The sequence below is a fragment of the Carassius auratus genome, chromosome 50, assembly GCF_003368295.1.
Source record: "Carassius auratus strain Wakin chromosome 50, ASM336829v1, whole genome shotgun sequence".
Lineage (NCBI taxonomy): Eukaryota > Metazoa > Chordata > Actinopteri > Cypriniformes > Cyprinidae > Carassius > Carassius auratus.
In genome coordinates, this window is record NC_039292.1 from 6,286,964 (window position 1) to 6,304,156 (window position 17,193).

General features: G+C 36.7%; 3 protein-coding genes across 10 annotated transcripts in view; 1 reads left to right on the forward strand and 2 right to left on the reverse strand.

The window, feature by feature from the left end:
• Positions 1–2,733: 2,733 nt before the first annotated feature.
• Positions 2,734–5,863, reverse strand: LOC113066791 (olfactomedin-4-like). The gene is made up of 5 exons (XM_026238816.1): positions 5,691–5,863; positions 5,100–5,258; positions 4,807–5,019; positions 3,890–4,022; positions 2,734–3,723 (listed from the first exon to the last, which is right to left on the reverse strand). The coding sequence occupies exons 1-5, from the start codon at positions 5,721–5,723 to the stop codon at positions 2,915–2,917; spliced, it is 1,347 nt and encodes a 448-aa protein (XP_026094601.1). The 5' UTR covers positions 5,724–5,863; the 3' UTR covers positions 2,734–2,914.
• Positions 5,864–5,935: 72 nt separating this feature from the next.
• Positions 5,936–8,368, forward strand: LOC113066790 (olfactomedin-4-like). Its single transcript, XM_026238815.1, has 5 exons — positions 5,936–6,119; positions 6,224–6,346; positions 6,452–6,670; positions 6,916–7,069; positions 7,161–8,368. Exons 1-5 carry the CDS (start codon positions 6,063–6,065, stop codon positions 7,988–7,990), a joined length of 1,383 nt encoding a protein of 460 aa, XP_026094600.1. The 5' UTR covers positions 5,936–6,062; the 3' UTR covers positions 7,991–8,368.
• A 474-nt stretch (positions 8,369–8,842) lies between these two features.
• Positions 8,843–17,193, reverse strand: part of LOC113066793 (protein NDRG4-like) — a 35,774-nt gene continuing 27,423 nt past the window's right edge. For 5 of the 8 annotated variants that reach the window (XM_026238822.1, XM_026238820.1, XM_026238823.1 and 2 more), the window contains 11 exons: positions 16,759–16,821; positions 16,620–16,680; positions 16,388–16,531; positions 15,694–15,797; positions 15,531–15,587; positions 15,403–15,454; positions 14,263–14,310; positions 14,134–14,169; positions 13,537–13,588; positions 13,221–13,259; positions 8,843–12,352 (listed from right to left, as the gene is read on the reverse strand). In XM_026238822.1, the coding sequence (XP_026094607.1) occupies positions 12,198–12,352; positions 13,221–13,259; positions 13,537–13,588; positions 14,134–14,169; positions 14,263–14,310; positions 15,403–15,454; positions 15,531–15,587; positions 15,694–15,797; positions 16,388–16,531; positions 16,620–16,680; positions 16,759–16,821 (811 nt within the window). In that variant the 3' untranslated portion in view covers positions 8,843–12,197. The remainder of the gene's footprint in view (positions 12,353–13,220; positions 13,260–13,536; positions 13,589–14,133; positions 14,170–14,262; positions 14,311–15,402; positions 15,455–15,530; positions 15,588–15,693; positions 15,798–16,387; positions 16,532–16,619; positions 16,681–16,758; positions 16,822–17,193) is intronic. The other 3 variants (XM_026238824.1, XM_026238819.1, XM_026238826.1) reach the window with 1 other exon arrangement.

Below are 17,193 nucleotides of genomic sequence, written 5' to 3' on the forward strand. Positions count from 1 at the left end.
TTCCAAACCTCAGGGACAGAGCTATCTGAACATGAGAGAGGAAGAAAGGACCAGCAGGTAGGCTATGACAGTCTGATGAGCAAAAGATCCTATCTTACACCTGCACGCAAACACGAGATGTTGCAAACATTATATAAAGCAACACTGCGGTGAGACTGTAAGGCAAGACATTTGTTTTACTTTACTCATGGCCCTGTCAAATGTGTCCACGGAGATAAGACAACACATCCTTTCTTATTTCTTCATGCTTCATATTTCCCCCATTAATTTTAAATTGATCATTAAAAGCAAAAGCAAAAAAGTTTGGTATAAAGAGCTGCTATTCAATAAAATTAATTGCTTAAAAAAAGTGATCTAAATGGCCATTTAGGGTGAAATTTTACTGTTAATGAAAAATTATACATTCTATTGCATTTTGTACACCCCATTAAAGCATAAAAAAGCTCAGTGTGCTAAACCGTTGAACTGGAGAAATAAATCTTCAAGACACTGTCAGTCCAGTTCCGCATCAGACAGTGAGACAAATATGACAATTAAAAGCAAACTCTGTCGCAACAGATGACTTGCTCTAGCCAAAGATATGAAGTCTTCTCTATCCACTTTCATCAGTTATTTCATCATAATGATATGGCTTTAAAACTCTGCTGCCACACCACACAAGTTATGTAAGGTTCTACTGTCCTTTTGCAACTTTACAGATGACTCAGTCCTACATATTCATTTTGATTGTCATCCCATTAAGTTTCTCTCAGACAAGGAAGATTGCATCATTTACATCAATTATTACTGATACCTTATTTATCCAAGTACTGTGTCCAAAATATTGTTATAGAGAATTATTTAGCATTTAATTCCCTGTGATTCGTTCATCACAGTCTGCGTCAGGGATATAACGTGTGTGTGATCTAAAGAAATTAGATCCTCCGTTTCCTAAAGACGACAAAATGACAAAAGTAGAGACCAGCTCTTTTAAATGCACTGGGAACATCACTTCAGAAAAGTTATATACAGTATATATATATATATATATATATATATATATATATATATACAGTTTTATTTCAGTAATATCAGTTTTTCCTGCACTGCTTGTTACTGCGACACGAATACATGGCAGTGGCTGCTGAATATACAGTAGAGCCATATTATAAAAGATGTTACACTTCAGACCAACTTGCTATAGAAGTTGAACGTGATGAAATAAGAAGAGTGTGTTTCACAAATAATGGCTTTTGAGTTTTTCTTTTGTGTTTTCAGAACGCTGTGGTTTGGGTCAAATGGTCAAATGACCTAGAACGTATTCCATCACACAATAAGGCACCCCCTACCCTTATGGTGCTTGGGGTCGAGATGCAAATCCTGCTCCAGGAGACGAGTACAAGTGCTGGCTGTTGGTGCTGACAAGTAGTAGCGTATATGGCCACTATGTCCGCCAGTACAACACCTTGAGTACTCTTTTATTAGGTTTAGGACCAACAGATACATACATATCAAGTTCCAATCCCACAACAAACACAATTCAGGGGCCAAACGTGGTCATGTACGCCAATGCGCTCTACTATAACTGTTACAACACATACTCTGTCTGTAAGTTCAACATGACGACTCGTGCTGTCAGTACTGTGGCTTTACCAAGTGATACAGGTTACAACAACAAGTTTCCTTTTGCAAATCATGATGAATCTGCCATCTGTTATTCATCTGACTACAAGCTACTCCGGAAATGTGATTATCAGTAAAGTCGAGACTAGTAACCCACCAGTTTTCAACCAAACATGGTTCACTTCCTGTCTTACAGTAATTTCAAAGGTACTTTCCCGTCACTAGTGATGCTTTGTGGAGGAAAGGCATGTGTTTTTATGTAAAGCACAATTTGGTTAATCAAATCCGAATTAAATTAAATGTAAGTGCTGGAAAACAGACTCAAACACATAATGGCTGATTTAAAAATACATATGCAGATTTCAAATATTAAATGCACACACAAACATGGGTTACTGTATGTAATATTTAAAAAAAACTTTTCATATATTAGCCTTATTTTATTGCAGTTCACAAATATGTGAAAACATATTTTCATTGTATTGTAGATCATATTGGGTCCTGACGGTGCACCCATGTTGTTTGTATGCAGTGCTGTCATTTTGGTTCAAAGTTGTCTAGGCTACATGTGTAGGTCGTCAAATAATGCAGAGTGAAATTTCCCAAGCAACACGTAGCCACTTGAAATTAGCTTTTCAATGCTCAGTCAGTTGCATGACTGCAATTACTATGTAAAATGCAGGATGTTACCATTATGCATAATGTTTCTTAATGTCCAGTATTTTATAACATTATTTTTTGTGTTTAATATTATCACTTTAAAATGATCTTTTAATTACCATATGCAATAAATAATAGCATGGAGCTCTGAACTTTTCTTCTTTTCTGCACACTCTGTTGGGTTCACTTCCCAACGTTTTTTATGCACAAATCAAAACTCTACAGGTCGTTAGTTTGTAATAAAACTATTACCTCATAAATAGGAAACCAAAATAATCAGTGATATGTAAAGGATAATAACTTTTGAGTGCTGTATAGTGTTATGACGTTGCATTTTGGCTCTTAAGTATCTGTTATTGTTAATCTGATAACTGTAATGTTACAGTACTGAAAGAAATTGTGGAGTTTGCAGTACAGTAATTAGTAAAGTTGTAGAAAAGGGAAGAGTTTAAAAGAAGAGACTGAGAGAAATGCAGAATAAGCACATTTATTGTAATGGCAAAAGTAGACAAATTGGTTCATTTGACTTTGAGCACTTCAAACGTCTCACAATCACATGATGATATAGCGTAAAGCTTTAGTTTAACCATGCATGCTGTGAAATTTGGACTTCTGGGTTACATTTTTTGTATTAGCTGCGTATGAAAGACCCTCAGTTGAAGGTGTTATATGCTAAAAGATAGCCATCATTATACATGTAAAGCCTCCTGTCTACAGGATTGTAGTTCAGATTGGCTATTCCAGCAGCAACCTTCTCAAAAGGCAAAGAAAGAGTGTTTATCTCTTGACCAGTGAGTGTATCAAAAGCATAAAACACCTCTTCTCGGTAAGTATTAACAAAGCGTGTAGCATACAGGACCCCGCACACCATAAACGTGTTGGTGACGGACCTCTTGAAGAGACGCGTCTTCCAGGTATGAGTGGTATTGAGTGACAGCGGATCTAAGCGTCTCACAACAATGTTTCCGTGGTTCTCCTCGGTGGCGTATATCACCCACACGGCGTCCTGATCAGCCTCCAGGTCGAAGTCTGTCCAATCACGGCAGCTGTAGTAGCAGAAGGGGAACTTGTTGATTTCAGCACCGTCCAGTTTCATACGCTTGGTTGCTTTTGTGGTAATGTTGAAGCTGCAGATCTCAATGCTGTTGTAGCATTGGTAAAATACAGTGTTGTCGTAAAATATTGTCCCAGAGCCCTGAACAGCATTTTTGTCACCGTATGATGGTGCTATCGTTTCGTCCTTGTAGTTCTTGCTGGCTATGAAATCTTCGTAAGAGTTGTAGATCCTGATTGTGATGCCAAGCTGGTTTCCGCTCATCAGACAGTGTTCAAAGTAGCGTTCCTTGTTGTCCTGCTTCGCATCGCGACCCCAAGCACCTGAGATATAGGACTTGCTCATGGAATTGAGTTTGGTAACGACTGGAGAACTTATGCTGGACATGATACGCTGATGACAAGTGCCTGCAAGTGGAATCGTATGGATTGGTCATACATTAAGGTAAGCATTTTACTGCCTATTTCATGAAAATCCATCACACCAGTCTTCACAAGGCTGCTGAAGAGCACCAATGAGACCACAACGTAAATGTCAAAATGTTTCTCCACTCACTGGAAGTCCTGTACTTACTGCTGAAGTCTTCAGGTATAGTTTTACAGGTCTGCACTCGGTTGTTGAGGTCAAGTAGCTTCGATTTCATTGTCTCTAGATTGAAGAAATTATCTTTGTACATGTCCTGGGCTTCCTTCTTTGCATTAGTCAACTGAGAGGAACACATATGATATAATGGTCAACATATATTTAAATACATTTTTGCTTTTCTTTTTTTTTTGGGGGGGGGGGGGGGTTTGTTTGTTGTCATCTTCAGTTCATCTTCATATGTACATATAACTTAAATGATGAGTAAACCATAATCAAAAATATATTTTCTGTCACTTGAATTTTTTTATATGAATTCAAAACAGCACACTGTAAAAAAAAAGTCCTGTAAAAAAAAAAAAAAGTTACAGCTGCCAAACAGAAACCATAAAATTAAAGTAAAATCTTATAATTAAAAAAAGGCAAAATCTGTTAAATCATGGGAATGGTGTTTCCAGTCATTTACCTCAAGGTTTTTTTTGTTGTTGTTTTTTTTTACAGTGCAATTATACTGAATAATGACTTAAATTTCAGTGTTTCTTACACTGAAAACAAAACTTTCATTTTATGGCTTTTCAGAAGACTTGTTATTGTTAACTCAAACTACTAAAATAGTTTTCATTTATTGAAATGAAGCGCAATAAAAAAAATAAATATAACATGAAAAACTTTAAACAAGAAATGAACTGAGATAAATAAATAATAAAAATTATAAATAAAAAACCTAAATAGAAATATTTTTTAAAAATATTGTAAGACAAAACATGTAACAAAATTACAAAATTAAAACAAAAACCCAAAACATAAAAATAAAAGCTAATTCAAAATAAATGCTATTATATAAATAATACCAATATTTTTTCAAGAAGGTTTTTGTTTTTTGATGAAGGATTATGAGAAAGATTTACCTCCTTGAGAAGGCCTTCTATCTCTTTGCTGGAGGTTTTCTTATGAATATCACTGGCAGTAGAATACATTTGGTCAAGTTCCTGTACCAGCTGTTGCAGGTGAAGAGCGTTGTACAGGCCGTTTGTGTCCAGATACTCGAACGGTTTCAGCCGGGTTTTGATGTTCTTAAGACTGAGCTCTAACTTAGGCATTTGTACATTACTGGCCTGTATCTGAAAGTCCCACAGCAAATGAGGTCATTACCATTCATTTCTTTTAGAAATGAATCTAACACCAGTTTGAAGAATCTCACCTTCTTACGAAACTCAATAAGGTTTTCCTCACAGGTCTGGAGTTTGTTTTGAGCTGCCTCAAACTTCGCCGTAGGAAAACCCCAGATAGAGCTGCTTAATTTACACACGCAGGAATCATCCTTCTGTTCCCCTTTAATTATCTGAGCATCCACAGTCACCTGATTTACACACACAAACACATTTACTACACCTAATTACAGTGGACACAATTCTGCCATTTACTGAATAACTGTTTTTAATTACATTGAAACAATAGTATGATGACTTGTAATGCACGAGTTACATTTTTAATACATTATTACTACCTCATTGTATCATAGTAGATAAATTATATCGATGACTGTTACCTTTATTTATGCTTTCGGGAGAAAAAAAAAGTGATCTATTATATGACCACAGCAATATCTACAATCATTACATTCAATTAAACATAATAAACATATAGAAATGTAATTGAACAATAACAATTCTGCATATATATTGTAGAAAAATAATGTAAATAACTATAAATGCAAAGTAATTTAATTCCAATTAAAAAACTAAATTTAAGACATTAAAGAAATCCAGAATAGGTCAAAGATGGGACTAACTAGGACTGCGAGGACCAGCAGGTACGACAGCATGATGAGCAAATGACCCAAAAGCCTAAATGTTCTGCTTTAGCAAACACTATATAAAGTATAACAAAAGAAAAAACTAATAATAATTGTGGTCAGACAGTGAGGCAAAACTAATGTCGAAAACGCAGCTAATAAGCAATACAATTTTCCATTGCTCATGGACCATCCAAAGGTGTCTACAGAGATAAGGCGAAGATTGCAAAGAGTCACCCAAAAGAAATTAAGAAATCTGTCTCGGTTTTTATCAGATATTTCACCATAATGATTTAGCTTTAAAACTCGGTTTCTGTCGCACAAAGTAGTTTGTTCTGAGGATACAGGCACCCCTCTCTGCCTTCAGACATGAGTCGGTCTAATATATTCATTTTGATGGCCACCATCCCTCTCGTTTTCTTTCAGGTAGGAAAAATTAAATCCTTTTACAATGAATAATTAGTGACACTTTATTTCTGTCCGGGCACAGGCTGTATACAATTTAATTTCCCATGATTTGTTCTTCACAGTCAGTGAGAGGGAAAGACTGTGTGTGCGATCTAAAAAATTCAGATCCTGCTTTCCCAGAGGCCAAACTAACAAAAGTAGAGACCACTTCTGCCCAATGCATTGAGACCATCACTTCAGAAAAGGTTTATTTATTTTTTTCTTCTAATTTAAATTTCATTTTTTTTTAAATTACATTATTTACATTTGAAATCAAATTAGATTAATAATGTTAATGTAAATATCTGTAGATTACAGAATTAGACAGACTTCTGTTGGGTCTACAACAACGTATCAAGCAACTAGAGGAGACCGTGGTCTTGCTGGAAAAGGAGGATGACAAGAATCTGTATGCGGCTGTGTCTTTTCGCATCATTGAGTTAGAGTTTGCCGAAATTCAGGACCTCCTCAACAAACTTAACAAGTCCACCGGTGATTACCATCAACTAGGTGCACAGACTGCAGTTCAGGTGAGTTGCTGTACAAAACAGAACTTACAGTATTATTGTAATTAGTAAATATATTTAATATGATAAGTATAAGTGTTCATGTGGCTTAAGTGGTAGGGCATTGCATTGGCGGGGAAGGTTGTGGGTTCGATTCCCATTGAACTCGTTAGGTAATAATTTTTATCCTGAATGTACTGTAAGTCGCTTTGGATAAGAGTGTCTGCTAAATGCATAAAGGAAAAATTTAAGTGATATTTGTATTAAAGCTGGACGATATGAAGAACACAATGGTGGAGCTGGAGAAGTTTGACAGCATGCAGGTGATAAAGAAAGATCGGGAGAACAAGCGCGTTAAGAGGGACCTGGAACAGTGCAAAAATGAACTCAAGGCTACACCACAACCTCCTACAGTTCCCCCAAGTAAGCTAAAGACCTCAACAGTCGTTTAACTCAAGCTAACTGGGCATTTTCATTATTTATCAGAATAAATACTTTTCTTCTGTATTTTCAGAACGCTGTGGTCTGGGTCAAATAGCAAATGTGGTGGGACCTAGAACGTATTCCCTCACAGTACACAGCACGTCTTACACTTATGGTGCTTGGGGTCGAGATGCAAATCCTGCTCCAGGAGACGAGAACAAATACTGGCTGGTGGTGCTAACAAGTAGTAACGTATATGGCAACTATGTCAAACAGTTCGGCACCTTGAGTACTCTTTTATTAGGTATAGGAGCAACAGATACATTAATATCAAACTCCAATCCCACAACAAACACAATTCAGGGGCCAAACATGGTCATGTACGCCAATGCGCTCTACTATAACTGTTACAACACATACTCTGTCTGTAAGTTCAACATGACGACTCGTGCTGTCAGTACTGTGGCTTTACCAAGTGATACAGGTTACAACAACAAGAATCCATTCGGATACTTCAGCACAGCATACATCTATACTGATATGGATTTTGCCACAGATGAATCTGGTGTTTATGTTATATATGCAACTACAAGCAACTACGGAAATGTGGTTATCAGTAAAATCGAGACCAGTAATCCACCAGTTGTGGGCCAAACTTGGAAAACCACTTTGTACAAATTGAGTGCTTCAAACACCTTCATGGTGTGCGGCGTGCTTTATGCTACTCGTTACGTGGATAAAGAAACAGAACAGATCTTTTACTCCTATGACACCCAAACAAAAGAAGAGCGCTATGATTTGAAAATAAATATCAAGAAGATGCAGACTAATTTTCAGTCTGTTAACTATGACCCCAGAGATAATTTGCTGTATGTCTTCAGTGACGCCTATATTTTAAGTTATGAGCTCAACTTTCAGTAAGTCTTAATTCGATACATGAAAATATGGCTGCTTCCTCTTTCACATACTGTCTGTACTGTATAGTATGCAAGATTAGAATTATTTGTCTTATGGCAAAAAAATAAATAAAATAAAACCCAGACAGTAACAGTAGATAGCATTTAAGTGTGTATTCTACTAGTTGCTAATGTATTGTTGTTGTTTATAAAATTTACAAGACACAATTTTATAAAATGTTTATAGAAGTATGTGAATTGAAATGCAGCCTTTTCATTTTTCTCACTTTGGATACGTCTTTAAATGCTTAGCTTTGTTATGTGAGGTGAAGAAATTCACAAATCTATCGCAAACTTCATTTCTTGAAATAAATTACAGCAAGTTTGAAAAATGAGTGGGCTGGATTACTACTATACATATTGTTTTACTTTCATTTATGCATTTAACAGGTAAAAAAAAAAAAAATTATTCTAATTTTAACTTTTTTCCCTCATGGCTTAAACAATTTTGACTTTTATCTCAATTTCAGTTTTATTCTTTCATAATTATGTTTTGTCATAATTTATGACTATGCTTTGACATGATTTATAACCTAACTATGATAACCTCAATTTGAGCTTTTTATCTCATAATGATTTTTTATATCATATGACTATGTCAAAAATGTGGTCATAGTTATGATTTACCAAAGCATTATTTTTATTCTTATGTGGCAAAAAGGGGCTCCATAAAAACAACTTTCAATTATACATTATATATATATATATATATATATATATATATATATATATATATATATATATATATATATATATTATGTTTTCAGTGGGTGTTGATGCCAATTAATCTGCAAGAAAACAAAACAAAGGTCCTTTATGTTTTGTATATCCATTTTTATTTGTTGCACATTCAGTTTTTTTAGTACACAGACTGTGACAGCTTGTAAATAGATAGTACATATTCATAAACACATTTGTTCTAATAGTTTTCTTATGGTAAAGCAGGTTAAGAGTGACTCTTACTGTATCTTTAGACAGATTTGGAACAACCAGCCCCCATCCAAAAAAATAAACACGAAACAACTTATTGCTTAATATAAAACAATGGCTAATCGTAACAATTGTAATCATATTCAGAATAACAATACTCATTGAATCCTCACAAGAATAGATGCAACACATGGTTAAATAAGAACTACAGTATTATAAAAAGAGGAACTCATGGGAAATCCAAAGTATAACAGTTCCACATAACAAGGCTAGTGGTACGGACCTATTTTTAGATTTATGCCCTAAAAACAGCAAATATCTACAGCAGAGAACATAGACTGAGAAGGGAAAGGGTGCAAGGAAAGGCAGGTGTGGCAGGTCAAACTGGTGTGAGCCCTGATTTAAGAAAAGGTGATATGGGGCCACATTGACAATACTCTACAGCACTTCCAAAGGACATAATACATTCAGGGCCCCCAGGCAGAAATCAGGGATCAGGTGGACAAGGGTGGGCATGCTCTTGATCTTTTAATAAGAGCTGACGACTGCATACTTCCGACAGGAAATCAAGGAAAACGACACAAACACAAAGTTGCATTATCAAAACTCATGCAAATCAAAACTGGGGAAGAACGTGTCTTTGTCCATTCAGTCTTTAGAAGGAAACCCATTGATATTTTGCATTTGACTTTCACCCACCCGCTTTAAACACCCACCACGTGTCCTTTTGTTCCTCCTCTCCCTCTCTTCTCTTTCACATTCACCGTTTATTCCGTATCACACATTCTTCTTTCTCTTTTTACAGTATCTACAGTACTGCGCCCAGCTTTGCACGGAGTGAGGTTGATCACGATGCGTTGCCTGGGTCGATAGCCCTTTAGGGGCGACTGGAAGTGTCTGTGAGGGGAGGGGCACCTTGTGTTTTGGGGGTTGGGTTTGTTTGGGGGTGGGATTTGCCCTACATTCCGAGCTTGGAACATCATGCTCCAGAAAGCCCCGCCCCTTACAGACAAACACAAAGGAAACACCCCCGAGATGCCGTAATTATGCACTTCCTGTTCTAGGAAGCAGCAGAAAAACGGACATTCAGTAAGACAGAAAAACGTGAGTGTGGAATTGAAAGCCAACGGTAGCTCCGCCCTCGTAAGTTCCATGTTTGCTGCGTCGGCCAATCAGATCTCAGCTCATCTCACTTGATTCAAATCATTTGTGCATTCGTTCATTAATTTGCTCAGTCGTTTGTTTTTTTTTGCTCATTTGTTCATTCACTACTTTCATGTGTGCAATTGTTTAGGTTGGGGTTTTCTCCAATAATTTTGGGCAGTTTGTGCACATAAATCAACAATAATTAACATTGCAAATCTAGCAATTTTTTTCATAACACTACACTTTTTGTTATATTACCGTGGCTGCTGCTATGCATTTCTAATAAAACGGAAAGTGAATGTGAGAACAAAAATATACGTTTGTTGTATTTGTCATTTAGCACTTCAGAAATTGACCAAACGATGGAGAAAATGTGGAAATTTGACATGAGTCCATTAAAAAAAAATAATAACTAAATGCGAATCCACAGATCTACATTAAATTATCAAATAAGCATGCACTGAATATGATTCTAATGCATATTACTCTTTCAGTATCATTTTTTATGCAAGTTGCATGTGAGTACATGAATTGTGTGTGTGTGTGTGTGTGTGTGTGTGTGTGTGTGTGTGTGTGTGTACATACAAAAGCTCTGTTACCTTGCAGAGCCCAGCCCTCATTGGGAAATGTAATGTGTGCATTTTTTTAATCAGTAGCTTTGGTATATTCTTGGTGCGGGGCTGGGTGCTGTAAGGGAAGTGAGGCCTTGAGGGCAAACTCTATCACACAGGCTCCGCCTCAGTCTACGGTTCCGCTTTGGTTTGGGTCAGATGCTGATTGTCTATAAAATGGAGACCGTACAGAACCGATCCCAGACAAAGCCACTTTCATATGACAGCGAGAGCACACTAAAAGGGTCCTAGGCATGTAGTATTTAATGAAACAAGACTTGATTTGAAAGTGTGGTCGATCATATTAGTGCTTAATATGAAAAGACTGGCAAAATTAAGCATTCTAACATGACAAAATACTATTTAAGGCAAGTCAGCGGTCCAACTCTAATGGAGGAAAACATTTTTTTAATGTTTTTCGTGCTTTAAATGACATTTAAAATTAGAAAACCAATAATGGTATCAAATAATAATAACAAAAAAAACGTTAAAAAAAATAAATTAAAAAGTGATTTATTTATTTTTTACAGTTTGTGGCGAAAAATACACTTCAAGTGACTAAATGAGCTGAGATGATTAGCCGAGAGCGACTGTTTACTGGAGATTTCTGCCCTTTTCGACTATACAGTGGCTTTGTAAATTGAGAGGGAGAGCTATAAATGTTACTTATAACTTGCTCTCTGGTTTCAGAATTCTTTCTTTTGCTTTGTTTCATGCTGTTTCTCAAGACCAATCCCTTTTACCTGCGACCCAATCCATCAGTTTCTCCTCAAAGACTGTCACAGGACAGGAATGAGTGAGAGCAGGGGCCTATGGGACGTGTAGTTTTGTCTTAGGAGGTGAAGGCCAGAGACAGCAAGCAAAGGGTGCAGGAATACTGACATGTAGAGCGATAAGTAACCATGTTACAAAGTTGTGGGGAAACCAAACACTGTCTTGAAGGGTGAAAAGGACAGCAAGTCTTCATTTTAATGGTTAAAGGAATAGTTCAGCTCAAAAATGAAACCTCAAACTGAGGTTATTCTCAACCTGTATGGCTTTATTTCTTCTGTGGACCACAAAAGCATATGTTCAGCAGAAGGTTCAAGCTGCTCTCTTCCATACAGTGGAAGTGAATGGGCTTCTGAAGCCAGTACACAGAAAAAAAGGTTGTTATGCAATGAAATTTAGTTGTGGTCACCATTCACTTTCATTATATGGAAAATAGCTCCTTGGACTATCTCATTTTGTGTTCTGCAAAAGAAATTAAGTCATACAGGTTTCTAAAGACATCTAGACGAGATAGTTATGTTTTTATTTTAAAAAAATAATTTTTGAGTCAACTGTTCCTTTAAGATGGCTAACACTGAAAAAAAGGAGAGAAAAGGACATAGAAAATGGCTAAGAAAGAAAGAATGAAAGCAGTATGAGACCTCCATTCTTCTCACGCCCTCCTTTCATGCCACGTCTCTCTAAATGTTTGCATGTGAGACAGTGCACATGGGTTCAGCAGGACACTTCCATGGTGTGGCTGACCTGCCCGACGCCCTCAGTGCTATCTGAGTGCGTGCACGCGCGGCTGCGAGAACCATCCACGGAGCCGCCGCTGGTCAGAGAGGCCGTTCGCGAGCGAGCAAGACGAGTCATACTAGCCGAGGGCACTGAGGAAAAAAGGGAGAAAGAGAGACGGAGATGAATAGTCGTTCCACGTCCACAGGGAAATTCGTCCGGGCTGCATGATGTGTTGCAGAGGAGGCAGGGATGACATGCTTGAACGTTTTGTCGAAAAAAAAAAAAATTCGGCCTGAAGCTGATAACGTTCCACTTCAAATACAGAATTCTCTCAATCAGTATTTTCTTGTTTCATAGTATAAAAAAAAATCTAAACATACTTAAATACGAAAGATGTAAGTAAAATTAAGTTTAAGTATGTAGAAATAAGAATTATTTTCCCTTACTCCATTAGATTTTTTCCTCTTGTTAAGCACAAAAAAGTTAAAAAAAGAAAAAAGAAAAACATCGTACTTACAGTACACAAATAAAAAATACTGTCATTGAATTGACAATTGTTCTAATGATACTTAGTTTTTTTTAAAACAACAAAATATCGTATGAAAATATATAACTATTATAGATATTTAAATAAGTAAAATATATAAATATTTATTTAAAAACCAATATTTCAAATAAAAAAGACCTTCCAGCCTACAAGTGCTGTCTTAAATGTGAAGCTTCTGAAAAAAGTGCATAAAACCGCAAGTTTTAAAATAATTCTAAGCTAGAAAGAAAAATAAAATTGCATTTCATGCCATGTTTTTTAATGGTTCAACTTCGAATGACTGCCATGCAGAGAACACGAGAGCACATTCAAAGCACATTTTTCCTTCAGAGGTAAATAATGAATGGATGGGAATATCAGTCTGGGAAGGATCAATACAGAAATTAAACAAGGCCGAAAAAGGGATTAGAAAACTAAATGTAGAATTTAAATGAGGAAGAGGGCAGGCGTGAACAGGAAGCAGGAAGTACCTGGCCCCCCACTCATTCTCCGATCCTTCATATAAGCAACTGAGAAGGGGCAGGAAAATACACATAGAGTACAGATTATACCAAATACATCACCTCCACACACACACTTATTTGCTTGCAAACACTCACAACTATCTCATCATGGGAAACAGACACGCATGGGAGAAAGGACAGACTGATCATACTCGATCAGTTTACAATGGCAGAGAAAGAATCTTCCATTTAACTGATCTGGGGTTCTGTTTTACCCAGAAACATTTCTAATTGTTAATAAATACACTGATGTTCAAAATAATATGAAATAAATTAGACTTACTGTAACCCATCCCCTGCAGGAAGTATTTGAAAGCCTCGGAGAGTTTTCCAGGCTGCAGGATTCAAAACATTTAGCATAGTTTAATTGAGAGAAAAAAAAGAAAGAGAAAGAAATGATGATCAAGACTTTTTAAATCAAATTGTTTTTAGTATTTACAAATCAAACACTGAAACAAGCGTTTGACAAGCTTTAACTTCAGTTCTTGGATATTACTAATTATTAATTATTTTTATTAGTAGTAGTAGAGTTCAGGTGGTAGAGCATTGCATTAGCAGCGCAAGGTTGTGGGTTTGATTCCCAGGGAACACATGTTAGGTAAAAAATGTTAGCCTGAATGCACTGTAAGTTGCTTTGGATAAAAGAGTCTGCTAAATGCATAAATGTATCCATTCACAAATTAAAATATTTTATTATAAGGACATTTGGATCTAATTTGTACAATATGCAATTTTGGTATTGTGTATCCGAACACAATACCAAAATTGCATTTTGTACAAATGAGATCCAAATGTCCTTAAAATCAAATATTTTAATTTTATTTACCACTGTAATACTATCACAGACTGATTTGAGATCAGACACGTCAAGCACTCTCACCTGTGTAATTTGAGGCATTCCACCTGAATCAGCCATCTGAAACAAATCAAATATGAGTTTTTCTGAAATTTTATGTGCCAAAATGGTCTAGGTTTGGCCTGTATTTCTTCAGTATGTCTGTTCACTTGCCTTTAGGAATGTGGTGTTGGTTGGATCCAGTTTGGAGTTGCACTCAACCTAGGAGTAGAAAACATTTATGCTGTATTTGACACATTTACATATCTGTCAGGGCATTTACAGAGCAGAACAATGGAGAAAATGGAGAAGATTAAACAAGTTCTTCAGTAGGGATTGAATGAAGGGCGGTAAGATGGGTGGTGTGATGGAGGGAGGAGAGTGTGTGTGTGTCTGTGTGTGCGTGTGTTTGAGGTCTGACCCAGTTACTGCAGTACTGCAGAGATGAGTCATATTCCAGTGCTAAAGAAAGACAGCTGCACAGACGCATTCGCCTGCAGGCTCTGTTTGGACTACCACAGACACTTTCAGAATGGGACAGGTTCCCTCTTTCTAACATGTTCACAATTCTAATGAAAACTCTCACTACAAGTGTCTGCATTAGTCAATGGATGTGATGCTGATGCTGAGAACACATATTTCCCCATATATACTGTGTATATATATATATATGTTCAGTATTGAAGGAAAGCAGTCAAATAATGTTACTTTTGTTAATATTATTCTAAAAAGGGGAATATATTGTAATAATCTAGAATTAGTAGGTTTCACTAGAGTCATATTTTCTAATTTCTAATCTCTCCTTCTGTTCAAAATCACTTAATTTTCCATGATTTTGCTTCATTTATTTTTATTTTTCACACTAATCTCTACCTCATCCTTCTGTTATTTCCTCTGCTCCCCCCTTTTTCATCTTCCTCCTCTTGCCCTAAATTACTCAAATCCATCTCTTGCTCTTTTCTATCTCTTACTCTCCTTCGTCATGTCAATCTTTCTCCTCATCTCTCGCCCTGTGTGTCTGATTAGATGTGATGGGGCACTGACCCAGCTTTCATATGTTAGATTAAAGGGCCGTGATCAACCCCAGGGCCAGTGCCATCTGCTCCCGTGAGACAACCCGGAGGAAGGAAGAAAAAGAACAAAATTCAGAGCAGACAGACCTGTCTCTGAATGACAAAAAACATTCAAGTGTGGGATATATTAGATAGAAAGATAAGTTTATGACAGAAAGAAGAGAAAAGTTTGGTAAGAGGAATAAAAAATGAGAAGGGTAGGGAAAAACATGATCAAATAAGTCTCTTATTAAAAACTCACCACGCCTTCCTCGGCCGGAGCATTGTCTCCAACGACCAGCATGACCGGGCACCTGCAAGATTGAGCTTTTAGAATTCAGTATTATTTCACAGGCATATGTGAATGAATCTAATTAACTTAGTTCTCACCTCAGGGTCTTAGCATTTAGCACAGATCCACTGCGGTTCATTTCCAAATCCCTGCGGCTGTAGAAAAAAATGTTAATCCTTATTATTTTATTTTTTTTACAGAATATTCTACTCATACATTATGCACGACTCTTTATATATTAATGAGGTAGTGGGTGGTTACCTGTTATACATGTTCCAGAAGAGCTGTAGGTTGAACTGGTTGATGGTGTTGTTGATCTGTTGACGGTAAGTCTGAACCACTTCTGTGTTGCTCATAAGCTCTTCCTATAATGCAGCGAATGTTATATTAGCTAAATATTTTGCTTGAGAATTCAATTTCAATTGAAATCACTTTTTTATTATTATTTTTAAAAGAAAAAAGTAGCTACCGTATTTTTCGGACTATAAGTCGCACCTGAGTATAAGTCGCATCAGTCCAAAAATACGTCATGACGAGGAAAAAAACATATATAAGTCGCACTGGACTATAAGTCGCATTTATTTAGAACCGAGAGAAAACATTACCGTCTACAGCCACGAGAGGGAGCTCTATGATTTCTGTGTAGACTACGGAAGCACTGAGCAGCATAGAGCGCCCTCTCGCGGCGGTAGAAGGTAATGTTTTCTCTTGGTTCATTTCTCTCTGTTCATTTCTCTTGGTTCATGTCAAATTAATTGTGATAAATAAGTCGCACCTGACTATAAGTCGCAGGACCAGCCAAACTATGAAAAAAAAGTGTGACTTATAGTTCGGAAAATACGGTAAATAAATATTTTTTACATTAAACAACATTTTAAGCCTTGAAATATATGTTTAAAGGGGGCTGTATACTGTATCCGCAGTGAAACATTAGAAATGTAGATTAATATTGCACCTGGCTGAAGAGATGGGCCAGGACAGTGTCTGGTAAAGTACTGGTGAGTCCTGACAATTTTGTTGTGGCCCAGTCGATCCATCCCTTCCCATTGGGATCAATGTTGAGTAGAACCAGACCCTCCACAAGATCAGGGAAAATCAGCTACAAGTGGAGAGCACAACTGAATTGTATTGAATGCAACCTAAAAAAAACATGACCAAGATACAGTAAAAAGCTGAGTTTTACTAACCGCAAATTTGGCGAGGATGTAGGCACCAGCCCCGACTCCAATTCCAACAATGCTCTTGAAGCTAGGAAAGGAATGGATTATCATCTCATTACATTATTATTAGAGCTCATAATTTTTATTATAATCTGACCACACTCACCCAAAGTGTTGCACCACACTCGGAAGCATCCCAGCTAGCTGGTCCATGGTTGGATACTGATATCTAGGAACAACAAGATCAGAAAATATTATAAATTTAAATGTATAAATAAGTTTTTACATGGCTCTCTGCAATACTTTATTCGGATTGGTCAATCACGGCGTTCAACGTTTAAATATTCGCCATCTAGTAGTTATTACACAGAAATGTTTATATCAGTCCGCTCTTCTGTAACTGAAACCGGTGCTACTTTCATCAGACCCACGCGCATTTGTTTAATCCAAACACATCTAGCGGCTTCTAGTGTTTCAGTAATCGGCTGTAGTAAAAATCCACTCAGAGGACTTCATTATTAATTTTACTGTAATATGCAGCGCTCGTTTGTACATTGAAATGTACTATTTCTTCTTAGCGGAAGCTTTAAGATGATATACA

What these genes read in the sequence shown, in the direction of transcription:
- LOC113066790 (XM_026238815.1), top strand. Translation starts at nt 6,063, where the DNA reads ATGAGTCGGTCTAATATATTCATTTTGATGGCCACCATCCCTCTCGTT. An exon ending in AGACCATCACTTCAGAAAAG is followed by an intron (nt 6,347 to 6,451) that starts GTTTATTTATTT and finishes AAATATCTGTAG; the next exon opens with ATTACAGAATTAGACAGACT. An exon ending in ACCTCCTACAGTTCCCCCAA is followed by an intron (nt 7,070 to 7,160) that starts GTAAGCTAAAGA and finishes CTGTATTTTCAG; the next exon opens with AACGCTGTGGTCTGGGTCAA.
- LOC113066791 (XM_026238816.1), bottom strand. Translation starts at nt 5,723, where the DNA reads ATGCTGTCGTACCTGCTGGTCCTCGCAGTCCTA. An exon ending in TTATTGAGTTTCGTAAGAAG is followed by an intron (nt 5,020 to 5,099) that starts GTGAGATTCTTC and finishes TGGGACTTTCAG; the next exon opens with ATACAGGCCAGTAATGTACA. An exon ending in TATACCTGAAGACTTCAGCA is followed by an intron (nt 3,724 to 3,889) that starts GTAAGTACAGGA and finishes TTCCACTTGCAG; the next exon opens with GCACTTGTCATCAGCGTATC.